At 51.9% G+C, this 26,402-nt stretch overlaps 1 protein-coding gene across 3 annotated transcripts in view; it reads left to right on the top strand.

The window, feature by feature from the left end:
* Positions 1-1,121: 1,121 nt before the first annotated feature.
* The window catches only part of DISP3 (dispatched RND transporter family member 3), a 41,362-nt gene continuing 16,081 nt past the window's right edge, over positions 1,122-26,402 (top strand). The window contains exons 1-7 of one of the 3 annotated variants that reach the window (XM_035344610.1): positions 1,321-1,456; positions 13,017-13,393; positions 20,706-21,642; positions 23,357-23,576; positions 25,192-25,328; positions 25,758-25,892; positions 26,125-26,285. In XM_035344610.1, the coding sequence (XP_035200501.1) occupies positions 20,715-21,642; positions 23,357-23,576; positions 25,192-25,328; positions 25,758-25,892; positions 26,125-26,285 (1,581 nt within the window). In that variant the 5' untranslated portion in view covers positions 1,321-1,456; positions 13,017-13,393; positions 20,706-20,714. Of the gene's footprint in view, positions 1,457-13,016; positions 13,394-20,705; positions 21,643-23,356; positions 23,577-25,191; positions 25,329-25,757; positions 25,893-26,124; positions 26,286-26,402 lie in introns of those variants that run through there. The other 2 variants (XM_035344611.1, XM_035344609.1) reach the window with 2 other exon arrangements.

Below are 26,402 nucleotides of genomic sequence, written 5' to 3' on the forward strand. Positions count from 1 at the left end.
CAGAAACCCCCGTCATTGGCAGAAATGCACTAGGCTGGTGGAATGCAATTTTCCTTCAGGAGCCTCATTAAATTTGTATTCCTTGGAGCCCTACAAGGAAGATGATGGTCTGCCTTTGTCTGCCTGGCTTCCTGCTCTCTTCAGTTGATGCATCAGGATGAACACAATGCCTCTGGCACCAGCCGCCTGCCTGGAGACAGACGCAGGTGACAGGCCTTTTTGCTGTGCTATCCCCTATTTGTTATTTAATTGACAAATCTGTCTCAAAACCGGAGGTTGGGTGGGGGGGACATTTTTCCTAAGCACCACCAACACTCAAATAATAAGCAAGAGAACTGGGCAAAGTGCCCTTAGGTCACCTCCGAAAGGCAGTCTGATTAAAAGCCATTCCCATCAGGTGGTTGTTCAGCAATTTACCGACATAACCCAGCGCTTGCAGGGGTCCACGCTGCGGTAACAAGGGGTCACTCGGGCGAACAGGGCGAGGATGGGGGAGCTGACACTCGGCTGGACTCTTCTCGCCTCCAAAACCAGAGTGAGTCACAAAGAGCGCACGATAAATAAACGCCAGACCAGGTTTCCAGCAGTCATTAGAGACCTCCTGTCAACACAAAGCGAAGCCCCCGCAGTCGGGGATGTCTTCATCGAGGACTCTTTGGGAAGCCGAGGTCTGTAGTCCCGTTAAGAGGTCCGGCTGTGCAGAACACCTCTGTGTATTAGGGCCAAGCACGAACACAGAGGAGTTTCCCCAGCACCCGGTGGACAGCCCTGCCACCTCCCATTTAACCACTCCTTTAGCTCAGGACCACAGCCCAGCACAGCGCACCCCGCTGCTCCCCACCCGGAGCACCCAGCCGGCCACCACCAGCCCCAGCAGCACCGCTCCCGGCTCGGGACCGCCCGCGCCGCTTCGGGGCCGGTCCTGCCGCAGGGATCCGGGCTGCCCGTCCCGCTGCCCCCCGCCGGGACACCCCGAGCCCCCCCGGGTACCGCCGGGCCCCGCAGCCCCTCTCTCTCCGGAGGCCGCGGCGGCGCCGTACCGGGGCCGGGGCGGGCGGGGGCCGGGCCCGGGGCCGGGTTTTATAGCGCGGCCGCAGCGCCGCCCGCAGCCCGCAGGGGCGACAACGACGGCGGGCGGCAGCGGGAGGGGAGCTCCGGCACCGCTCCGGCACCGCTCCGGTACCGCTCCGGGTTCCGCTCCGCAGCCGCGGGGGCCGGCGGCCGCCCCTCGCCCCCCGGGGGGGTGGGGGGGCTACGGCGGAGCGGCGAGAAAAGGCGGCGGGGTGAGGGCTGCGGGGTCGGGGAAGGCGGCGGACGGACGGACGGGCAGACAGACACACAGCCGGACAGACAGACAGCCGGACAGACGTGGTGCTGCAGGGCGGCCACCCGGCCCCGCGGTCCCTCCCCGGCATCGCTGCGAGCCCCCGGCTGCCGCCACCCCCCCTGGGCGGAGGTGAGTGCTGGGGGACCGGGGGGGGACCGAGGGAACCGGAGGGGGACCAGGAGGACCGGGGGGACACCGAGGGGACTGGGGGGACCGGGGGGCAGAGCCCCCTCCCGCTGCCCATCCATCCCCTCTGTGCCCGTGCGGTGCCCCCCCGGGTAGGGCCGGTCCCGGGGCGCTGCTTCCACTCGCTCCACTCCCCCCCCCCCCCCGCCCCCTTCCTCAGTTTACTTTTTTATTTTAACCCACACGCACTTTTTTTTTTTTTTTTTTCCCTTTTTTTTTTTTCCCTGCGAATACAACAGATAAATCCCTCGGTTGTGTGTTTAGCCAACTCTCCCTGGAAGCTCTGGAGAGTTCATGAATATGCACAAAGGAGAGCGTTTCCCGGGGAGGCTGCCTCTATAATGAGCTGATTGAGCCGTGCCTGCAGCAGGGTTGTTCTCCTGGGGGAAAAGTTGGGCGCCACAACTGAGCAGCTTTGTGTCCCCGGCTCTGGGGAGGGTTGGCCTGAGTCCCTGCAGAGGAGCAGAGCCAGCGGAGGCGTCCTCCCTGCTCGGGGGTGTTAGCGCATCCAGCCCGCATCCCATCCCTCACAATAGCTGGTGTCGAAGCTTTTTCCAGAAGATGTGTAGAGAATTGTGTACCACGTGCATGTAAGGTAGCCTTTCCGTTTCATACTGGCTGGTTTAGAAATTGCCTTTTTCCTACTTAAAACCCCCAGGTCACTTAGCAGGGGCACCACACGGCTTGGCAACAGTCCCCTCTGCAGCCCAGCCCAGGACCCTTCTTGTTCCAGGTGCTCTCCAAACACACCAGCAGAAAATGTCCCAGAGAAAAAACAACCACGTTCCTTCCTACTCAGCGATGTGATGGCCAACCGCACGAGCAGGGCATGGTGCCCCTGCAGACAGATCTGAAACCACTTCAGGCACTTGGACAGGGTGGGAACTGCTGGGATCTGAGTGTTACCGAAAATCTCAGGGACAGAGGAATAAAGGTGGGAGCTGCAGGTCCCTCGGGCAGGCACAGGACCTTGCACCTGCGGTGCCTCCGCATCCTGTGTCGCCTGCACTTTTGTTTTGTGCACAGGCACAGCAGTGTGCTGGTTAGCAACCCGAGCTTATGCAATTATTAGGATAGCATTTTGACAGTTGTGCTGAGTCTGTTAAGATTTAATGTAATGTGCAAGCAAGTTCTTTTAAAACGGGGCTGATGCATGCCCGCTTTTGTGGCACAAGACAAGCCTCCAGTTAAGTGGGCTGAGGAGCTGTGTACTGGAAGAGAAGTCCTGTTACAATGCTAATGATAGAATAAACACACAGACTCTGTGCCCACGAAGCTACGCATGCATACACATCAAGGCCGCTACCCAAAAAGCTCGGGGTTTTTTTTTAGAACAATTTTCCCTTGAAAATTTGGGCGAGCTTTTGAAACTAGTTTTCTATTCTCACCAGTAAAACTTTGCTCAGGGGACCCCTCTCCCTCTCCAACAACCTTATGAAGTGTTGATAAAGATATTATCCACAGCATCAGCTCCCTTTGATTGCTCTCTTCAGCTGTGTGTCTAGATGGAAACCTAGCAACACAATAACTGTATTGAAGGGAGATGTTTCAATAGCTACACTTCTTTTATCACGTTGGATGCATCTTCAGAGGTTAGAATCATCAAGTCAGTCTCTTTACCCCTTTGGAGCCTTGTAGTTTGATGGGGCCCTGAGCCTGAAATAAAACAGACATGAGCTAGTGAGAAAGACAACCGAAATGGAAAGGAAATGCTTAATATGATAAAAAGATCCATCCCCCTTTTCCTCCTGCTGCCCCTTTGAAAACCTGCTGTATTCTCATGTGGAAAACACTCCTCTAGGAGGGGAGAACGCCCGTTTAATAGGAAGTGATTCAAGGGGAAACTCGCCATCAGTGTTTGTGACTGTTTCACCTTTACACATGTGGGGAAAAGCTGAAGGACAGCTGGCCCAGAGCAGTTTGTAGCAGCACGGTGTGGGAGAACCAGCCTGGCGTTGGGGAAGGAGCATCAGCATCATTCCAGCCAGCCACTGGCGTGAAGTTTATCACTCAGTTCCTGCAAAGTACAGGGCCAAATTCATCCTGGGGTTAAATAAATACATAAACTAAAGGCTAGTCTATCTAGCTTTACCTCGCTGGCAGTATTCTGGTGGTCTTATCTCTGCTAACAAATGCTCTTGTGATGCCTGCTGTCTGTACAGCAGTGGAGTAAGTGACAATATCTGACTGGCCCTGTGTGTTGTGGGGGACACAGAAATGACGGGCTTCAAGCTGGTGACACCTGTTAGTTTTCAGGTGTTTGGGGAAAACGCCTTTGCTAGCTGTGAAAATTTCTCAAAATACCCCATGTTTCCATGGCTGCTCCTCCCCAGATCTTGTGCTTTTTAAGCGGTAATGAATTAAACATCACAAATACCTTTGTCAGACCGAAAGAAAAAGTGATTCTGCTACAAGATAACTTTGAACACTTCTGCATCTGTCATTCCTGAACTGTCAGCGAGAAGTGTTTTTAACATGCTGTATTGTGCAGGAGTTTGTGGGGGCAGCAGGGATATGCGGGTACGGGTATGTAACTGTAGAGCTTGGGAGCGTGGTAGGATGTGTGCATTTTGTATGGCACTGCAGGAGGATACGAGTACAGTGTTACCATTCTGCATCCCAAAAAAAACACGGCACATCTGAAATCCTCTTGTGATGCCAGTGCTCTGAGATAAGTGCTGCTTATACAAGACTTGCCTGTTGGGTACGAGTACTTAGTAAGTAAGCTTGACTGAAACTGGAGAGGGATCAGAGTTCATACCCTGACAGCATATGGAAAATCTGGATAAGCTGTGATTTTTATTTCTGAAGTTTGAGCAGGTCCTGCTGTGAGTCCCAGGGCCTCTGGGTGATGTTGCCGTGATCTCCACGCATACCAACATGCAGTAAATCCTGGCAAGGCTCTCTTTAGCACGGAGCGTTTAGCATTCAGTTGGTTTAATCCTCTAATCTTATCAAGCACAGACATAAATGAGGGCTGAACAGATTAATTCATTTGAAAAAATCAACCCCCATTTTATTCCTCCATGTCGTGGACAAATTTCTCCTTTCACTTACCTGATTGGCTTTTTTTTTTTTAAAGTCATTGTTTGTGAAAAGTCTCCAACTATAGATTTAGGATCAGTGGTGAAAGGTACTCAGTAATTGGCTCTCCTGCGACGTGACTTTATCTGCTGTCTGTTTCTGTAGCCTCGGGGGATTTCAGGATCCGGCCAGCGACATGGTCTGGGAGCCTTGGTGCTGAGAGGTGCAAGGCTGGCACAGGAGGGAGCTGCTGGGGTGCGTGGGCACTTGTTACATCCTCAGTGCATTTGCTGTTAGGGCCTTTGGTGCCAGTGAACAGTGGGATGTGTCCTTTGCCTTCCTCCTCCTGCTCTCCTCCTGTTCCCTGTGCGAGGTGTGTGCAAGCTGCCATCCAGCTCCGTGGATGTGTGGCCAGGGGCAGCGTAATGTGTTTCCAGGCCTTGTGATGAAGCTGAACGATGAAATATTAGTTTCTAGCGCTCCCTTACGTCTCCCCTGTGATACCACAGAACAGGCTATCTCTTTAAATGATTGATTTCACACAGATTTACTCGAGTTCATTCATCCCGATGCAGCTTTACCAGGGTGGATGTTCTCTGAGGTCTAGCCTCACTGCTGGCTTTTGTACGGGCTGGGTCCTGCCTCCTTTTCTGTTGCAGAGGAGGGTTTCATGAATAGCTGTGCTGCATTCAGTGAGATTGTTTAACTACAGTGCTGTGGTGCCTGTGACTCAGACTAATGCAAGTCAATTTAAAGGACAGATTAAGCGCAGTGTGGGTATGGATTGCAGTGTCTGGCCCTTGATGAATAATTCAGGAGTGTGGAGGAGACAGCGCAAGAGTTAAGTGCTTCATCCAGCTGTAGGTGCAGTCAGCAAGAGAGTTTCCACTGACCCCAGTCCATAACATATTTCAGCTCGTGGTAAACTGCGAGTTGAAGTTGTCCTACTGATGGCAGTGAGCTTCGAGTGCCAGCTACACCCGCCTGGATTAGCACCCGGCAGAACAGTATTTCTGACCCTACAGCCGCTCACGCTGCCATTAGCTGTCCTCTGCAGCACCAGGAGAGAAGTTTTGAGATCTCAGCGCTGCTTCTGAGTCATGCTCTTCTAGTGTTGAAAAACAGGAAAGATTAATAGTGCTGGAAATACAGATGGGAAAAAAAAAAAAAAAAGTTTGGCAAAGCAAGTTGCAGAGGTGTAATGTTTGTTGCTCGGGGTTGTGGGTGATGTCCTCCTTTCGCATGAACCAGGCGCTTGGGTTTCACCAGACCTGGCTGCACTTTTACACCCTAGGGTCCACTTGTGCCTGTTCCTGCCAGGGGCTGAGTGCAGGCTGCCTTCCTGGGGGGTTCGCTTTGCCCTGATCATAAGCAATGCTGATTTTTTTGATGTAGCATCACTGATTTTTTTCTTCCCTTAGAGGGTCAGAGCATCTCCTCTTTCCTGCTGGAACTCTGGAAGCCTAAACCCCCGGGCAGTTCATGTTCTTGCTCTCAGCCGCAGCCCCGGCAGTGCAGCAGGGCCGTGGGGACACAACCCCTGCAGCACCCAGATGGGGGCTGCCTCCCGCGCTGCGAGCAGGGCCCACAGATGGCTGCAGCCTCGAGCACCCGGCCCTTTTTCCTGTTTTGAGCTCTCTCTGTTTGCTGGGAGAAGAGATTTGGGGAACAAGGCTGGGATACTTTCCCCGCCATCTGCCTTAAGGCAGCAGGCTTGCGAGTTGGCACAGTCGGTTCCCGATCTTTGCCAAGCTCTGTTAATAGAGGAGGACTCCTCCGGAATAGAAGGCACGTTGCAGAAATAGTGCAGGAGGGGGAGAGGCCAATGTGGTTGGAGGGGGGTGAAAGACATCCTGACAGACGTCTGGTTTTTCAACTGCTGCTGCTCCTGTCTGTCTGCTGCTTTATGTGGGAGAGTCAGAGGTGAGAGTCGTTTATTTTCTGCCTGGACCTCAGGGTGCAGATGTCATTGCTGCTGGGGTCTGGCTCGGTGCTGTGAGCTCACTCCCTCTGTGAATGCAGTCACGACAGTGAAGTCACTTTGCATTTGTTGCTGGGGGCACCAGCCCAGGATCTACCTGCTCAGATGACTGCATGGATGAGCTGTGGCAGGTTCCAGGGCATCCTGTCAGCTGCTGCCACACGTTTCATTCCACTCTTACTTTGCACAGCAGGAATTTCTTTGACTTGAACACAGAGTAAACAGCGTGCTGGGAGATCTTGAGTTTTACTGTGAGCTCATTTGGCTGGCTGATGTTGGGCTATCAAGTCAGAGTTTCTGCTTATTCATCTATACCTAGCAATATCTTTTTTAAAAATAGTAATAATACCCTGCATTAAATTGTACTTTCAGTTCCAGGATTATTTGGCCCAATACGTTATTTCTTTCAGTCTGACTACAAAAATACATTCTAGCAGCCCTGTTTCCCCCTGCTTCCCCATGTTCTTAATAGATCTACGTCTGCAGACCAACAGCGAAGAAGGAGGTTCATGTGTCAGCACTGGACTCCACTGAAGTTCTCCCTACTGAGCATGGGAGGATCTGGGGAATCTGGTAATCATAGCAGGAGATTGGGAAGAATTGGGTCTTGTTTTTGCTCTGCCATGAATTTTGTGACTTTGAGCAGATCTGGAAGGTCATAGCAGTAAACATGACTGGGTTTTGGGTGCTTCAGTGTCTGGGTGCCCAGCTTGTGTCAGTGTTTGCTGGAGACCCAGGAGCTATTTAATGTTAGTTGTAACTTGCCTGGTCTGTATTTAGCTTCTGTTAAAGTCAGCAAAACTTACGGCTGAATTCCAGCAGAGCTGGAGCTAGATTGTAGAACCTTGCTTAATTCATTTGTAAACTTGCATATAATCCGACCCATTTCCCTAGAGGAATGAGAGAATTGGATCTGATAGGTGTTTGCTAAGGCTTTATGCAAGCTCTGAGGGAAGCCGGTATGATGCGCAAATGCAAAGTGCTCTTTGTTCCTAGGGGGATGTGCTATATGTTGACTTGTTTCTTGACTCTGTTGTATACCCAGGAGCTGGGAATGAATTGCTTTTGAGTGCAGTATTAAGGTCTGTGGAGACAATTAAAAAATATATATATAGAAATCCTAATCCCCTCTACTGCTTGGGGTACTGCTGAACATGCAACACACCTGATTGCCTGAATCAAATCATTTGTCTTTTTGTACCTCTTTTTAACAAGGCAAATGAATTCCCGAAGAAGATGGGGCTGCAAACTCAGATTTGAATTAGAGCCCAAAGGGGCTTTTTAACTGTGTCTGAGAAAAGCCCGGAGCAGCCCTGCCTCCTGCCTGTAAATCAAACCTGGACATACACTCTGTCCTCACATTTCCTCTGCTGCCTCTCCTCCCAGCCCTGCACACCCTCCCACTTGCTTTCCAACTAACAGCTTGTGCCAAGTTTCATCTCCAAGCCAATTTTTATGGCTGAGCTGAAATGGAAAGGTGGTCAGGCCCACAAGAGCGTGAAAGTGACTCAATAAAACAGTGGGTTCCATTTAAACTGAGGGTTGTGAGTCGGGACAACATAGACAACAGCTTGTTTTGAAAGCTAAATCTATGTTGCTGGAAAGGCTGGGCTAGTTCTCGAACCATGCAGAACGCTGCCCTTCCCAGTGCAGCCTGCCAACAGTTGCAGTTTCCAAGCTCAAGGCCCAGGCACTGCAACCTGCGGTTTTGCAGGACCCACTGAGCATTTGTCAGTGCTTTGCACTCCACTGACTGTCAAATCTGCAGGTGTGCTTTCAAATGGAGTGCCTCAGAAACTCATCTATGTGCTTAGAGCCATTTTTTTCCCACATCAAAATTGAGTTTTTATTTCCCAAGCCACTCCTTCTCCCCACCCTAACCCTTACATCTTAGCTCTGATGGTTCCTGTGGGGCTTTTTGGGACAGGGCAACTCACCTGTGATTCTTTGGTTCCTTTCTTTTTTCCGTCACTGATGTCAATATACTTGTGCACAGAGCATGGTAGAAACATTGCAACCTCATAGGGAGCTATAAAACACTGTCCTATGACAACTAGGAACAAGATCCATCAGCATGTAAATGTTTCATCCCCTGTGGCACTGCTTAAACTGAAAATAAGGAGCTTCGTTCCTGTAAATCTGCTACATGGAACCAATTCCTTGGTGAGAATTGCCCTGCAGTGACTGCAGAGTTCATAGCTTAGGTTTCTGTGTAAGTGGTAAAGCATTGACCCTATTTAAATTCCAGTAAGAGGGAGCTATCCTGTAAGCAGCGGAGACAGATTAAGTTAAGGCTGTGATGACTTTTCCTTTACAGACCTCTCGCTATTCCTTGTGTTTCTCCGGTAGCATACAGTGATGTGTTGTGGGGGAGATATCCCTTCTGGATCCGAATCTTGGCACACACGAGGCCAAGTCATCCTGCGTATGCACCACCTGCCTACATTCCCATCAAGTCAGCTCTGCTGCACGCCCCGGTGTGTTTGCATTTCCATGCCTCTGACTCATCTGGGAGACGACTGCAAAAAGTTTGCTCTCGTACTCAGCCAGCTGGGCCAAAGGCAGTTTCCACAGGACCAGAGGCAGTTCCACTTCAGCATGGGGCAGCGGAGCTGAGTCCCTCTGGAAAGCATTTTCCAAGTGCCTGGGCAAGAACAGACCATGGTTGTTTGTGGAGGGGGATCCCGGGAGGCTTCAGGACAAAGCCTATTGTGAAAGGATGGAAGATCAGGTGTCTCAGGCTGAGGGATGCGAGAGCCATTCTGAAGCAGGTGATGTGATTTGCCCCAGGAAAGCTAGAAAAGCCAATTGCCAAGACACAAATCCTTCCTGCGATTTTGTCTTGTTTTAACTGCAGGACTTGCTCCTGCAATTAGCACAAGTAACATCTCAGCTTGTGAACGTCTGGCTGAGAAGTGAGGGAGGCAGTAAGGAACTGGGAACCACTGCTTAAAATGCTCTGATCATTTGCCAGATGGCAATCCCTTGGTAGCCTTTGGGCTGGATGATTGCCCTTCACAAGTTCCTGAGCTCCTGCAGCCTGCACGGCTGATACTCTCTGAATTTCTGATGGCACAAAGGGACAAGGGTGGTGTCTGCCCCTTTCTGAATGCCTGTGCATTAATCACACTCCTCAGGGTCTGTGCTGGGAGGGAGAAGGGGGGAGAGAGAAGGGACACTGCCACTGCCAGCTCTGTCCTGGTGGCCTACATCTGTATCCTGTACACACAGCTTCGCTGGCAGCTGCTGGCAGCAGTATTTCCCTCCATTGCTCAGGGACTAACAGGAACCAGCTCTTTGTTGTGGCTGCTGTCTGCATTAGGAAGCATCCTGGACTCTCCCTGAGATTAATGTGTCATTAAAGCCTGTTTGCTTATTCCGAGAGCCTGCCCCCTCCTTTGCTAACGGTCTGCAGGACTGTGCTCACTGAGCTGTGGTAACATTTAATGTGAGTTTCTGCATGGTCGGTGCAGCTGGCAGCACGCTTTAAGTCCCTGTACTGGCAGGGGACCTGCTGACGTGCTGCTCAGGCACGGAGGCATCTTGTCTCGTCTTTGCAGCCTCCTCTTCCCCGCAGGAAGTTTTCCCCCTGCTCTGAAAAACCTTGTGCTCACCCAGGTCCTGCTCTGGAGCCGTCAGCTCTGGCACCTGCGACTTTTACAGCCTTTGGGTTTTACATTTCTGCTTCCAGAATCCTGGGAAGATGAAAAAGCGGTGCTAATTAATCTCGTTTCAGAAGCGCCAGGTTTCAATGGGGGGAGAGCAGTTGGCTGCATACATTTCAGGGAAATGGAAGTGAGGAAAGTAGGAAAGATGTATACCTGTTGAGATCCAACTTTCAAGCACCTACCAGCAACTTTGTGAGTCCCTCCTGATCCAGCAGTAACTGGTACATGAATGGTACATGAATGGTACATGGAAGGTACATGAATGACCTAAGTATGCCTTCTGCTCCCTCTTTTTTTATGGAGGAGACTACAGCAAGGCTCATCCATCTTTCCTGCCGCTGTGTGGAAAGCCCTGCTGAAGAACTAAGTCTGACTGAAATGCCGTGTTGCCGTGTTCCCACCACAGATGGCAGTCCTTACAGCCTTCCTGTTGTGAATTTGGCATTTGCTGATGTCAGTAAATTATAGCAGCAAAAAGGCAAGACCTTTAGATCCACCAGGGTGAGGCAAGGAAGCATCTGGCGCGAGGCACTCTGACCCATATGGCTGGGACATGTGCAGATGGGACTTTTTGCCTACACCTCCTTTTCCCTAAAGGCCAGAGCACGGCGAGCAGAGCTGGCTGAGGACACTTCAGGTAGAGGGGAGTGCTCCTGACAACACGTTCTTTTAACCTTAATTGTACTTTTTATGTTGGAGGGGCAAGAAGTGAAAATAAAATAACTGCATGGTTGGCACGAAGGGCTGGCAGCATAGCTTGGTGTTCACGGGGCTACTTTTCATCGTGCTGTTCACACAACCATGAATGGGCAGAAGGAAATCTCCTTCCTTCTCAGGAATGAACTAGCAGCTTATGGGAGACTGGCGAGGGGCCTTTAGGAGCGTTTTGCTTAGTCCCAGCAGCACAGCGCGCACAGGCGTGCTATTGCTGAGGAGCTGCAGATGGAGCAGAGCGCACAGCCAGCCCTTGTCTTCAGGCTTCCTCCTGGTGCAAGGAGCAGCTGTGGGGAGCAGGGGCAGAGCTGGGATCACGCAGCTGAGCACAGAGTGGTATCAGTGCCCACAGGGACGTAAACCGGGGAGCCTGAGCGCAGGGTGGGATAATAACTGAACGGCAGGGGCTGACAGCAGGACCGTGGTGTGGGAAGCTGGAGTTTATAAAAGAGCAGCACACAAGCTTTGGGGGTAGCAGTTTATTCCAGGGGCTTGGGAACTCGTGAATGCTCTCTGTGGTGTGAGATTCCTTCCTGGAGCAAGTGATGCTCTTTAGGATACTAATACAGGGCCCTGGTTTGTGGCAGCCGTCTGTATTTAATGATCTGTGAAGCCTTTGTTATGAACACAGGTGCTCAGTGGCAGACAGCGGAGCATGGACACCCCCCCAGCTTTAACAAGCTTGTTATCCTGGGCCCCTGGTCGGTGGGACCCAGGGTGCTTCTGAACCCTGCATCAGGATGCCCAGAGGCACGCAGCGCATCCAGAAGCCAGCCCTTCACTTAGCAACAAGCGGCTGGGGCTCAGACAAAATCTAAGTCAGATCTGTAGTGGGTAGGGAAGTCCTGAATCATATCAGAGTCTCAGCTTGCTTGGTGCCAGTGTGCAGAAACCTGTAAGTGCCACATGCCTGAGTGCCAGCAGGGCCTTGTCATTAGCACAGGCAAGTAGCTCGAGTGGTAAACGTGGTACCGGGCTGCAAGGCGTGTTTCATGAGATTGTAAGCAAGAAGCTGTCTTCCAACACACTCAGTCATTAGTTACTATAATCAGGAGGAAATTATTTTATCAGGAAATGAGTTTTCTTCAGCATTGCCATGCATGTTAGCCACGTTCTTGTCTAGGTTTACCTCTGCGGCAGCCCTGGGATGGCAGGACCCCAATACGTGTGGTTTGATGCAGACAAACCTTGGTGACCTTTTTCTTTAAAAAGGAAGAAGTATTTTGGGCAAATTTTTATGTATTTTTGGAGTTCTTTGAAAACTGTTCTGCGTAGTGCTTCTTCCTGGAGTCATTTAGGAAGCAGTGTCTAGGGCAGACCTCACAGATGGTACCTGCTGGAGCCCTGGTGAGGCTGCCTTGATTTCCCAAACCAGTACCATAAGGTGTCCTCTAGCTCCAAGGCAGTGGGACCGCCAGGTTTCCTCATTAAACCATTCAGGAAAAACGTGGTGTTAAAGCAGGATACTCAGGTGGCAGAGCTAGTTCGTATTTGCAGTCATCTTACTCCTGACGAAGCACAGTGGAGTTACTGATAGCTGAAAGCAACAAAGCCTTTGCTTTCGCTGTGCAACCCAGTGTGGATTCCAGCCCCAGTGCTACCTAGCTCTTCTCTCCGCTTAGGCTGTTCTGCATGCAGGTAGTGGCTTCTCACATAGCAAACAGCTTGTAAACCTCTCTGCTTTTTCCCCAGATGTTGATCTTGCAGTCCCTTTCTCCAGCCTGTTCCTTGCCCACGTGGCTGGGCTGGAGGTAAAGAGAGCTGAGGGAGCTGATGGTCCTTGCTATCTCTGTCACCGTTAGGCCTTTTGGAGCTATCCCAGGTACTGGCAGGCACGCCGGTGGTTCACAGTTTGCATGAAATTGGCTCTCATTGCAGAGGTTGGCTTTTTCCAGCACAGAGGTTATGTTGCACAGCACTGGATCTGCCTGATGCTACAGCTCAAATGATGCTTGCAGAACAAAGTGGAGTTTGCAGCTTGTTGCACACAGCCCCCATCTGTGCCGTTTTGTGCACTCTAAGAAATTAGGTATTTTGCTTGCCTCAAACGAGGCACCAAAATAAGTGTCTGTTTTTTTTTTTTCCTTCTGATCTCCTGAACACCTGCATCTGTCAGATGGGTACTGCACCACCCCCTCCTCGGAGATGCTTGGGGAAGATTCAGCTCAGCCCTGTGTGTTCAGCCCTCAGACGCTGTCGTGACAGGCAGCGTTGAAAAGCTCATGAGGAAATTAATAATTCTGCCTCTGAGCGCCAGGCTTGAGCAACGTGCAGGAAATGAGGCATGAGACCACACGCTGAACAATGAGGAGAGAACAAGGTAGCGAATTGCTGCTGGGTTGAGGAAGCATCATCCATCGCATGCACTGGCAGAGGTCAGAGTCCTTGTCTTTGGATACTGGGCTTGGAAGAAAAACTGCACTGCAAAGCATTTACAGAAGGAGGGCAAATTAAGGATGCTGTGTCAGCCCTGAATTTGGCATTTCCTGACTGGTGAGTGCTTGACTTTGCAGCTAATCTTTCCACGCTGTTTTTGGCATGTAATTATGAGTAGACCTAATCAGTGCTTGTCAGACACCTGGAATAGAAGGCAGGTGCAGGCAGGAGATCCTCGGTGTCAGGGGCTGAGAGTGCTCCAGCCAGCCTTTGTGCCTCTGAAAGCAGGTCAATAGATATGACCGGCTCCTTCCTCTTCCAGCTGCTCTCCTCTTAGCCAGCCTGAAAGTGCCTGCGAGGGTAAAGAGGGGCAGGACAATCGGCAGCCTGAAAGAGGACACCTCAGGAGTGAGTGTGCATGAATGTACTTGATCTCTTGCATAAAGCTGGGGAGCTCAGCCAGTCCTCCAGCCTCTGTCTATTGTCCTGGCTCCTCTGGGAATGTGAAATTGCAGAGGATAGAGTTTTAATATACATATATCTTTAAAAACAAAGAAGTTGAACCTTTTTTTTGTTCCCTCAGCAAACATATTGACATCGTTGGAATGCAATTCCAACAGCACTGTGCTGCTGGAGCGTCTTATGTCGCTCTGATCTGTGAAGTGCCGGGGGTCTGGCAGTGGTTTGGTGTGTCTTTCCAAAGGAGCAAGTGGGAAGGGAAATGCCAAGGGCCCACAAAGAAACTAGATTAAAGCCTAGCTGCTGCATTGTGCTGTACAGCTGGAAAAGATTTGTTTGGTTAATAATAGAGGAGCCAGCCCAGCCAGCAGTTTAAACCCGTACCTTTAAGCAGCATGTGCATCTCTGGGCTTGTGTCCCACTGAAATGGGTTCTAAGCCGTGTCCTCAGGCAAAGGGCAATGGCTGAATTAAGTCAGTGTTTTCAGAAGGGTTTCAGGACATTTGGGGTCGGGTGCCCAGACTGAGGTGTCCTGAGCCTGCTCAGCTTTTCCAAGAGTGCAACGCCTTTGAAAGTCAGACCTCCAATTAGGGGCCAAGAATTATACCTAATACCTCCTGCCGCTTCATTTTTCCCCCTCCTGAAAGGCAATGAGACTTGTCTGCATTGGCAGAGGGCAACACATGGCTAACTGTGCGCTCAGTTACAGCTGTGTTGATAAAGAGAAAGCAGGGACTGGAGACAGCCCTTCGTTGTCTCTGAAAATGGTACTTTTGGACTGGTCTTAGGGATTCAAGTGCAGAGGAGAGGGAAACTCAAGGTCCTGAGCCTCAGTGTTGCTGTGGAGCACTGCTGTAGAGTGGATAACGTTAATGATGCCCTCCAGCCACGTTACATGGCCAGGGCTATGTGCAGCATTCCTCAGCATGACAGGGCCTGGGAGCACTTTGTCCATTCCCACTACCAAATGTACATCATTACAGAGATGGGGCTTTTTACAGGAGCTGGATGCTCTTAGGATAATTTTGCAAGCACAAAGCCCATTTCTCTCCCTCTTAGAGGAACTTTATACAGCTCATACAGGGGCCAAAAACTGCCTTTGGTAGAAACTCCAAGAGTTTTCAGGAACACAAAGAGGATCACAAAACTGCTAGCTCTGCTTTGAAAGCTTTGCTCATGGGAGAAACAAATGTGAAGTTTAATTATTTTGTCGATAGGAATCTCCCATATTACAGAAAATGTCTTTTCTCCCCGTCTAGCCTTGTGCTTTCTTTCCTTTTTTCTCTCTAGCTTGCTGATGCACAAGGCTTCCTTTTTTTTCCTGTAAGAAGGAACAACTGAGTAATTGAAATGGAACACTAGTGAGGATTTTTTTTTTTAATCTGAAAGTTGGCATTAATTAGTCAGGTCGGGTGTAATTAGCTTCCTCATCTGTCACTGCCTCTCCCCAGCTTGTCAGTGACTATTTTCTATCCTGGAATCCAGCAAAAAGAGAGCTGTTTGGTGGGAGCTGCATGGCTGTTGTGCCTGGTCGGGGTGCAAGTGAGTGATAATAAAAAAATCCTCAGGGCTGGTGGGGTCTGAGCTGGATACCACCTTCTGCAGTCAGGAGCAAAACTCCTGTTGATCTTGTTGATAAGGTCTCCCAGGTTTGGCTCTGTCCCTTCACTTTTGTTGTATGCTAGGCTCAAAGGAGTTATAATTATTCCTACCCCCAGCCACATCTCTGCAGTGCTGCTGTGGCCTTGAAGAGGCAAAACAAGTCGTCAGCTGGGTGCTGGCATTGTTAGCCCCTCTGTAGAGCTGTGTGTGTCTGTGCCAATGGAAGATGTGAGTCTCTTCATGGCTGCGTGTCTCCTCGCTGTGGTGGTTTTTTGGAACTCACATCTTCAGATTAGGCTTTGTAGGCGTCCTGGGAGGGTGCTAAAACTGCCCAGAAGGCTAAATGGGAAAGGAGGAGGGTTTTTTGTGTGTACTGTACTACAGACTCCTCCTTCCGTTTCCCTCCTGAATCCCCCTCCTACCCTCCCTTTCCAGCTCCATTAGTTTTCTACAAGGTCTCCCCAAGCTCAGCAGTGCTGCTGAGTCAGCAGCTCGCCTGCCTCTCCCTCTTCCCTTCCCCATCCCAACCGCAAGGGGTTTTCTGCCGGCTGAATGAGCGAGGCAGAATGAGCGAGGCAGCACGGACAAAGATGCCAGGCTCAGAGGTGGGTGAGCTGAACCCGAGCTGTGCAGGCCCAGCTCTTCCAGAGGGATGCAGGCTCTGTGGTTCCTCTGCAGCCGTTAAAAAGCTTGAGATGTGCCCCCTTTTGCTCTGTGTAGGCAGCTCTACAGACCCTGCTGGTGAGCTTCACCCATGCCCTGGCAGCACGGGGAAGGGAAAAGGCCCACATCGTCCCCATGCCGGGTATCCTGGGGAGACCTGCCCGTTGTCTTGCCCCCGTTTCACTCTGTGAGCGTGTCCCACGTGCGCAGCCTGCCCACACAGCCTGCCTGGGCTCGGCCGTGCAGGAGGCAGGAGCGGCTGCAGACTGTGTGGGCAGGCCCGCGAGGCGAGGGGAAGGAAAGAATCGTGATGGAGGAGGGATGCATATTCTCAGCAGCTTACGAGAGGCTGGAGGGGTAGAGAGAGAGCTGCCGGCTGATCAGGGAGCCTGGGGCTATGGCTGCACTTCAGCACTGAAAGGTCTCCTTGAGACCTTTGTGGGTTAACTCAGCAGTTGTTCAACAGCTGCTGCCGGGCTTCCCCTGCAGCCCCTGAGCTCTCCGTGTTTGAGAAGCTGGTTCAGGCTCCGTCTTTCACTGGGACTGCACACTGATTTTATGCTCCTTGTGGAAAACCCCAAAGGCAGCAGGACAGGGTCCCTGCCGTGGGGCACCCCATGGGACCACAGCTGGGGCTCTTGCTTCTTTCTGGGACCAGGCAGCATTGTAGGGTCCTGCCAGCACTGGCTTCGTGTGGTGCAACTCGGGAAGCAGAGGGTTCTGAAACAGAACCTGCCGCGGAGGGGGTGGTGGAGGTTTCCAGTTAATGTACTTATTTACTAATTACTTTGCCCAGTTTCTTTTAACTTCATCTGACTTCATAGGAGCTATGTTTGTAGGAACACCTTAAATACAAGTGAGCAACCGTCTTCACAAGATGTTCTGCCACCCTACAGAGCTGTGGCTGTTTCTGACCAGGTGTGAGCCTCTTTGCTTACGATGGGAGCCCAGCAAACCTGAATGCCTACCCCAACAGGCTGAATGGGTGCCTCTTCTGCGAAGAAGTGGATCCAGGACTCCTAGGAGTGCTCTTCTCCTCTACTCCTTCCGACCTGGAGCAGGCTAAGCGTGCTCAGGAGTGAGACAGAGCTTTGGTTAGAGCAGCAGGATTAGGTCCACTCTGCAAATCCTGGAAGTGGAAAAGTAAATGGGCCATGCTTCGGTGCTGGGAGACCCTGGGTAGTATGGGAGGTGGTGGAGGGAAAACAGGCCAGCCTCCAGGTAAAATTCAAACAGAGAAAATGCATTTCACTCCCATCCTGGCCGATTTCAGGGTTTATCTCCCCCAACAATTCAGCTTGCTGTGGTTTGGGTTGGATAAGCTTTCATCCTGACCCAGGCAGGATCTGACGAAGGCAGTAAAGCCTGCCGAGTCCCAGGTGCAATGCGAAGCGAGCTGTGTCTGGCTTTGCAGCCAAATCATGTGGTAAACTCCTCAGAAGGGAGTTCGGAGCTGTGGTGGAACTAGGGCAGGAGGCACACACCTGCTTCCCCCACACGCAGGGGGAGGCTGCCACCCTCACAGACCAGTGTGGCCCAGGGGTCTCCCTCCCTGCCACCTCCCTGCCCTCGTCCTCCTGCCTGCCCCACATCTGGATCCTTCCAGAGCCCTGACTTGGGCCTGATGTGAGAGCAGATGAACCTGGGGCTTTTCCAGTGTTTGCTGTGCTGGGGTTTACACCAGAGTTTGTGCACAGTCGTGAGCTAGGGGATAGCATGCCTTCGCCTTCACGTATTGTGGGGCCCATCTGTTATAAGGCAGATAATGTGACCGCCATGAGAGTGAAGAGGAGAACCACAGGGAAATGCCTGAGGTCTGATCCTCTTCCTTGAATTGAGGATTTAGGTTTTGGTTAAAAAAGATGATGGTATGATTCTTTTTTCTACTGACTTAATACTATCTCAGTCTCTCTTGCTTCCCTTTCTTGTCACGTGCAGGCTCTTCTGTTTCAGGATTACAATCTTCTTCCTCCTTCTCCTCAGTAGCTCAGTAAATGGGAAATGATTATGGCCCTTTACCTCTCTTTCCTTCTAAAAGGTGACTACATTTGCTTGGTCACAGTGACTCCATTCTCTTGAAGGGGAGCCCAGGCCCGTGGGAGAAATAGCAGCTGGGTGGAGCAGGAGTTCCCACACGAGCACAGCACCCAGCCCAGGTGGGACAGGCGAGGTTTGCACCTAGGTCTGTGCAGCACCCGTCTGCGCTGCTGGTGTCAGCTGGAGCTGATGCTTGGCTGTCTTTTTGTGTGTGCTGAGCGTCTGGCTGCAAAGCCCAGCGGTGTGGGATGGCCCCCGAGCTGGGGCTGGCATCAGGCTGTGCGTTAGGGGCTGGCGTGCCAGTGGGCCTCGGACAATGGATGACGTTGCTGCCATCCACTGCTTTGTCAGCACTGGTGGGATTGTGGCAGCTCTGCAGGGAGGGCACAGGAGTGCTCAGAGATTGGAAGAGAAGGCAGGACTGCAGTAAGGAACAGCTGGGAGGGGATTTACATGCAGACACAGGCTTGGGAAAGCCTCCTCTCTGTCATGATGCAAGTGAGGCTCTCTGTAACAACAGCAGTGCACCCTGGCGCACGTGCCCATGAAGTCAATGCACCTGCACACCAGTAGCTGTCCTGGGCGGCATTGTTTGTAGGCTCTTGGCTCATGCAGTGATGCATGGCTGTTCAGGGAAACCTTGGGATGCTTCCTGGCTGTTCAAGATTATGCATCCTGAATATTAAAGGAATCTTAATGGAGCCTAAAGCCAGCCAGCTTCCTTCTAACCTTTCTAGAGACCCGAAAAGACCCCCCTCTGCTTTGTTCTTACTGTGTGACAGCCCTCCATGTGAAGGGGTAAACAGCACAGCAGAGTTTTGTGATCTGCCCTCTCCTCACCCTAATTCTTCGCCTCCTGAGGATGTGGAGATCTGGCAGCAGAGGGACTGTGGCCATCTGCCATCAGTGATGCCCATCTGTTTTCACACTGTGAGGCTGCAGAGCAGGAGGAGGATTCAGCACAGGCTTACATGTGCCCGCCCGCACAGCTCCCTGCAGCCTGGCCAGGGTGGGTGAGGCAGCAGCAGGAGCCTGGCCCACGGTGAGGCGACAGGGACAGTCCCTGCTCTCCTGCTGCCAGGAAGGGTGTGATATCCTGAGACAATTCCAACTACAGATTAAAGCCACTGATGAGCATCTGCACTTTCCTCGGTGTGGGCAGGAACACAGGGACCAGAACTCAAAGGTTCTCCCACAGCGCTGGAGCATTCTGTCCAGCTTGCTGGCACGGATGCTCTCCAGGCCAGAGTAAATCCCACAGGAGCTGCTGTGGTCAGTGTACAAAGCCACAAGCTTCACCCGGGGTTACCAGAGCCAGGGAGATTGCTGTGACCCTTGTCACATCACTCCTCTGCCAGGGAGTTTTTCTGTCCCCTTGCTTGGCCTCTTGGCCCAAATTTCGGCAGCCCCCGGGTCTTCTGGGGACCTAGAGTTAAGGGGCATTGGCAATTCATCTTTCTGCAGATAGAAGTCCTGTTAAAATAAAACACTGGCTAGGAGTGAAAACTCTCATATTGCTTCTGGCCTGCGTGTAAATTGCTCGCAGCTATCAGGGTCAAGCCATGAATTGAACATGTTCATTCGGGAGAGGGGGCTGCAGGCTTTGCTGCTGGAGACGTAAAGGCAGCGACCTGTGCTGGCTGTGGAGCTGCTGGGCTTTGCTTCAGGGACCACCACCTGGACTTCCCAGCTGGGGGGCTCCCATGCGACAGCAAAGAGGGGTGCGTGGAAAAGCCTGAGACCTTAGCAAAGGAGAGGAACTCCCAAGCAGTCTCCCTTTCTTTCCTGCCCAAGTGTGAGCTGATCAGGGAAGGAGTTTCCTCCTCTCCCTGGGAGCAGTATCTGCTTTCGCATCCTGGTTGTTCTGTGAAAACCAGGAAAACCCACTCCATAAACAATAGCCGTAAACAAAAGCAGGGCTGAGGTGCTCACACAGCTGGGGAAGCACTCGAGGCACTCAGAGCGGTCACCCCAAGCACCAGCGGACTGCACTTGTCTCTGGGAAAGGTGAAGGACTTCTGTGGAAGATCCCTGCCCAGTCCCAGGGCTGTTGAGCCCTTCCCCTTCCCATTCTGGTGGTGGATGGCCCTCCAGGGAATAGGGCAGGGTCAACAGTCAGTGCTCTGTGGGAATTGGCATGTGCAAGTGCATGCATACGTGTGGGTCTGCAAGCATGGGTGCTCGGTGGTTCTGTGTGTGCATGCATGGGAAGATAAACACAGCTATAAATACCTGGGGGAAAATCTATTGTCAGTTTTAATGAGAGGAAGATAGGGTCTCTTGGATTTTCATCTGGTAGCTAATTAAGTGTTCCTGCTGCTGTGATCTGAGGCAGGGCTGCACAGTGTACTGCAAATCCCCTGCTGTCTCCATGCCTGGTGCTCCAGGAGTCCCCAGGGCACCTGGCTCTGTGACTGTGGTTTGAACTTCTCCCCTCTGTGGTTCCTCTGCCAGGCGAGGTGTGGGATACTCCATGAGGAGCCCGCCCTTTCAGTAAATGTAAATCTGCAGGGTCCAAAAGGAGTCATGCATGGCTGTTGAGAGGGCTGGAGTGTGCCTCCCACCCCAGCTCCACCACTGAGACCCTTGGGTGACTGCTCTGCATCCCCAGCTGTGCCTCGTGACACCCAGAGCCTTGCTAACTGCTTTTCTCTCCCCCTTTGTGCAGGCACTGGACATGGACACGGAGGATGACCCCTTGTTACAGGACTCCTGGCTAGACGAGGAAGATGAAGAGGTTGCCTTCAGCTCACGGAAGAGGCAGGAGGGTGCTCTGTTGTGTGGTAAAAGCCCATGCAGAGCCAGGCCACTGCATGTCACGCTGCCGGTGACTGGCTTCTGGAATATTGTTGGCTGGATATTCACCAACCCGTACTGCGCCAGCTTCATCCTTTTCCTTGGCTGCGCCATCCCCGCTGTGCTTGCTGTTGTCATGTTCCTCCACTACCCAGCCCTGGACATTGACATCTCCTACAACGCCTTTGAGATCCGTAACCACGAGTCCTCCCAGCGCTTCGATGCGCTTGCCTTGGCCCTCAAGTCCCAGTTTGGGTCGTGGGGGAGGAACCGCCGGGACCTCGCTGACTTCACCTCTGAGACCCTGCAGAGGCTCATCTTTGAGCAGCTCCAACAGCTCCACCTCAATGCTTCCCACCTGGGGGGTGGTGCGCGGGCCAAGCGCAGCACCCCACAGGGCAGGACTAGCCCCTCCAAGCCCCATGCCCACCTCAACCTGGGAAACCAAACTTCCCGAGTGGAGAGAGGCGCCCCGCGCTGGGACTACTCGAGCACTTACGTTAGTGCCAACACACAGACACATGCGCACTGGCGCATTGAGCTCATTTTTCTCGCTCGGGGGGACGCCGAGAACAACATCTTCACCACCGAGCGCCTGGTTACCATCCACGAGGTCGAACGCAAGATCATGGACCACCCTCGCTTCCGGGAGTTCTGCTGGAAGCCCCATGAGGTCTTGAAGGACCTGCCCCTGGGCTCCTACTCCTACTGCTCCCCTCCCAGCTCCCTCATGACCTACTTCTTCCCCACTGAGAGAGGAGGGAAGATTTACTACGATGGCATGGGACAAGACCTTGCAGACATCCAAGGTGAGCTGAGTGCTGTGGGCCGGGGTTGGCACTTTTGAGGCACACATCTACAAGTTCAGGCAGTTACTTAGAGCTGTGCAGCTAGGAGGGGTGGCTGCCTTGTGTGGAGAGGAAGATGCTGCCTTGTGGTGCCTTGAGGAATTGTCTTTTCTGTGCTGGGGCTCCTTTTCCACCCTTGTAGCAAAGCCCTTTCTGCAACACCAGCCATGAGTCGCGCAGGCCCTGACAGGTGAGCATCAGGGACAAGTGCGGGGAGTTCTGCATTGTTCAGACGCCTTCCACTGGTCCTTGGCTCCTGCGAATGACTCTGATTCATTAGAAGAATGTCAGGCCTTGGACAGACAATAGGGATGAGCTTTCCTGCACTTTGGAGCAGATGAAAGAGGTTTGTGGGCTGCTCTGGAGCTTGAAAGGCAGCTTGTGAGTCACCAGCTGGAAAGGCTTCTATAAGGAGAAGAGGAGGAAGGCCCTGCTTCCTCCTCCCAGCTCTGTACCCTGCATGATGTCCCTCCAGAAGAGCAGAAGCTCTGTGTGGTGAAGAGGTGAATCATGAGAAGTCTGTGGGTGAGACGTGGCTGTGGGATGAAGCCTCCATCTGTCTCCCCAGCGCGTGCTTTAGATGATAGCTGTCCAGGAGCCACACTGGGAGCAGGCAAAGGCTTAAATGCATCTGCTCCAGTGTTATAGCTCTGCTACTAAAACAAGAAAGAGCCTGGTTTCTGAGTTCTTCTGGCATGAACTCAAGGGAACTTGGATTTTGGGGGCAGATAGGAAGTGTCTCTTACTGAGAACTGACTGGCTCTGGTCTTTATGGTGTGCTTAAAGAAACTGAGTCTGCTCATTAACTCCATGGTCTTCTGCCTGTGCAGGTGATCATCTTACCATAGTCAGTGACTTGTTGCTTGTTGGCCTGGTAACTCTTCATATGCATGCTGTTTGCCTGCCAGGAGTAAGAGATCAGCTCATGTGCTCATGTGCCTGCCTGCAGCACTGGGGAATTCAACTCACCTGGGAGTCTGCTGAGCAGCAGTAAACAGTGCACTTGCAATCACTTCTGTGTGATTTTGCTTATCAATATGCATAGGAACGCAGAGTTCTCTCTGCCTTGAAGAGAGCTCAGAACCTTCTTATTGCCATGCCAAAGCCAAGACAGTTGGTCACCGTAAGTTATATTGCATGTGATGGTACTGAGGGTGTTGTTACAAGCATCTCTTTGAGGAGCGTGTGCTCATCTCCTTGTCCCTGACTCTGTCAGATGGCAGGGCTAGCAGGTCACAGCAGCACCAGGAGTCCTCATCCTCCAGGGGTGTTGTTTAGCTCTTGTGCTTCCCACTGTGATATTTCAAATATTGTCCCAATATAAGAGAGCTAAGCGCGTTCTGCAGTGGGGGTGTTGATGGGGGTGTCGCATGCATTGCTGCTGTAGCTCAGATGCGTGCGTGCAAGCTGTGGCTGAGATCGCAGTCAGGGGAAGATGCATCCCTGAGGGGGATCTGCACATAGGCAGCATTGCAGGCAGAGTCACAAAGCAGCAGGGCAAGGTGAGTCTTTGCAAGCCAGCTTTCCCCAGCCCTCCTTGCTCCCTGCAAAGCAGCAGCAGTCAGCATCGCTCTGAAAAACAAGATAACTCCCGGCTCTCCTTTGTCAGACTGTCCCTGTGCCTTGCCAGGTCAGCTAAGCAGGGCCTAACAGAAGTGGCACTTTTCTCCTGCAGGATCCTTGGAGCTGGCCATGACCCACCCGGAGTTCTACTGGTATGTAGACGAGGGCTTGTCTGCTGAGAACATGAAGAGCTCCCTGCTGCGGAGTGAGATCCTCTTTGGGGCGCCGCTGCCGAACTACTACTCGGTGGAGGATCGCTGGGAGGAGCAGCGCCGCAAGTTCCAGAGCTTTGTTGTCACCTACGTGGCCATGCTGGCCAAGCAGTCCACGAGGTGAGGGTGTGTTCAGACAGGGTGGAGATGAAGGCAGGAAAAAACAGAGGCTGGAGAAGACGGTGCTTGCTATGGCACTAAAGGAGTGGCTGGAATAGATCCTTCAGGGTGTAAAAGGTTTACAAAAGGGCCTTTGTAAAGGCCCCTGTGGGACAAACAGGTCTGCTCGATTCTGATAACCCTGAACCATCCAGTCTCACCTGGAAGGCTCAGAAGGTTTGCCATGCCAGCTCAGACTGCTGGTCGGTCTCAAACAGTGGCCAGGGTGGAATGCTCTGGAGGAAGGAGAAAAAGGATCTTCAAAGCCGGGCTCTGGCACAATGCTGTGAATGAAGGTGGGGGACATATGGCAGAAAACCACTCATATGCTTCCCTTTAATGTCACTTCCTACTGCAGCAACATGCCAGAGACATCAGTAGAGACACTGATAGGAAGCCAGAGATGGAATCCAGTGCCTGTCTTTCTGCTCAGTCGCTGTCTGGCATTGGGTCTGTTTGCTTCCATCTCACAAGTCCAATTCCACTGTCTCCGGCAGAGCTGTGGCTCTGCCTTCCTGGTCTGAGTTTGGCCCCAGCTGATGTGGTGCTGGGAGTGACATGGCCCTTATTCAGGGCATCAGCCTGTGCGTCTGGTTCTGCTTTTGCTCATGCCAACAGAAATCCTTCCAGAAGTGTCCACTCTATGCACAGAGGGGTGAGGAGGGGAATGTAAGAGCAGAATCAGTTTCAGGAAGTACAGACTTGTTTCACCATCTGGTCTGTATGGCGCTTGTCAAATAGAGCTTTGCTCAATGCTTGTGGAAGTGAAAAGGTAAAACAGATCAAAAGGAAAATGTAGCCCAGTACCCAGAGAGCTGGGGGAAGGCAGTACAGTTTCTCAGTCCCCAGCTCTCTGCTGCTCTGAGTCTCAATAGGTCCCAGAATGAGAGGACACTGATCTTCAAAAGCAGAGTGAAGTGCAGTCAGCCCTTGTTAGCCCTGAAAACAAGCATCCACCGAGTGTTTGTTCTCAGCAACAGGCTGGCAGAGTGGGCTGCAGCTCTGAGAAGTCAAAAGGGAATTTGGGGCCAAGGCTCAGTTCTAAAGCTTGGATTCCTGGTAGTCTCCTATGGTGCACAGCTATTGTACTCCTGTTTAAATTATCTTGGATTACTTCCGCTCAGAGTCTGCTTCCAGAAGCAGAGGCTGGTAAATCATATGGCTCCTGATAAGCTCTAACTCTGCCTGCATCCGTTGGTTATTACTTTTGTGCTTAATACAATAAGCAATGATTAGGATTCTAGATGGAATTGCCTTTTGAGGCTTCAGAAGCTGTTTGCTGACAGCAAGAAGTCTATTAGTGTCACAGACCCATCATGCACTGGAGGAATTTTAAAAATATTGGACCTGCTCTTTTATTTTTCTTCCTTCATGTGTGAACTTCACCTCCAGTAGCAATCTAGTTCAACCTGCTTTCGCTGCTCTAGGTTCTCCGCTTCCTCAGAGAACTGCCAAGTTTGTCAGAGCAGTGACCTCCTTTGGCTCTGGGGGTGATGATGTGCTTTAAATCCCCTGGCTCTGCTCCCTTTACACTCAACGCTGCCTACTCTTCTTCCTTCGTATCTTCCCACCCTAGCAAAGTCCAGGTGCTGTATGGAGGGACGGATTTGTTTGACTACGAAGTAAGGAGGACTTTCAACAATGACATGTTGCTGGCCTTCATCAGCAGTAGCTGCATAGCAGTGCTGGTCTACATCCTCACCTCCTGCTCAGGTAGGCTGCAGTCAGAGCTGCTCTGTTCTCACGTAAACCCAAATGTGCCGTGCCTTCCCCTGTCTGTGGCCAAGCCCCAGGAGAGGCTCTGATGCCCTGGCCCCAGCCTGGCTTTGTGGCACAGCAGCGAGCAGAAGGTCATGCAAGTCTGATTCTGCAGAGCAGAGCTTTCTGGGCAAGGTAGGGGGAAAGCTCACAAAAGAACAGGAATGAGATATGGGTTCCTCTCTTGCTAACTCTGGTGTAAAGCTGATGTGGTTTCGTGGATGGGGCTCATGGGAAGGAGTCTTCAAGCTGTACTCCTACAGCCCTGAGCTATTCTTTCTCCCAGCACACACTCCTGGGAGCCAGTAGCACAGGTGGGAGGTGTCTGTTCTCCCTGAGGGTGGCCAGCAGTAGTGTTTTCTCCACGTTTCTTTCCTCCTACAGTGTTCCTGTCATTCTTTGGCATTGCCAGCATCGGGCTAAGCTGTCTGGTGGCTCTGTTTCTGTACCACGTGGTTTTTGGGATCCAGTACCTGGGCATACTTAATGGTGTGGCTGCCTTCGTCATCGTGGGGATCGGTAAGCACATCCTTACTCAAACCTACCTGGGTTGCCTTGCCATAACTGCTGCTTGCAGGAGAGAGGAAGGTGAAGGTGACAAATGCAGATGAAATTTTCAAGCCTGTGCCCTCCATTGTCTGTAAGGGGAGGATTTTCAGATCAGAAGCTCAGGGGAAATTAGATTTTAGATTAGATTACACGTGTCCCTAGTGTGAGTAAAGTATCGAACTCCCCTTCCTTTTTTCCCTAGGGGTTGATGATGTCTTTGTTTTCATCAACACCTACCGCCAAGCCACCCACCTGAAAGATGTGCAGCTGCGCATGATCCACACCATCCAGACAGCGGGGAAGGCCACCTTCTTCACTTCCCTGACCACAGCAGCTGCATATGCTGCCAACATCTTCTCTCAGGTATGCTGCAGTTTTGGGATTTGAGGCTTTCTGTTTTTTCCAGAGGCCCTAAAAGAGAGTGAAGCTGCCAGTATCATCTTTTTGCCCCTCTGAGCACAGGGGCACACCACACTTGCT

The sequence above is a fragment of the Oxyura jamaicensis genome, chromosome 21, assembly GCF_011077185.1.
Source record: "Oxyura jamaicensis isolate SHBP4307 breed ruddy duck chromosome 21, BPBGC_Ojam_1.0, whole genome shotgun sequence".
NCBI classification, from domain to species: domain Eukaryota; kingdom Metazoa; phylum Chordata; class Aves; order Anseriformes; family Anatidae; genus Oxyura; species Oxyura jamaicensis.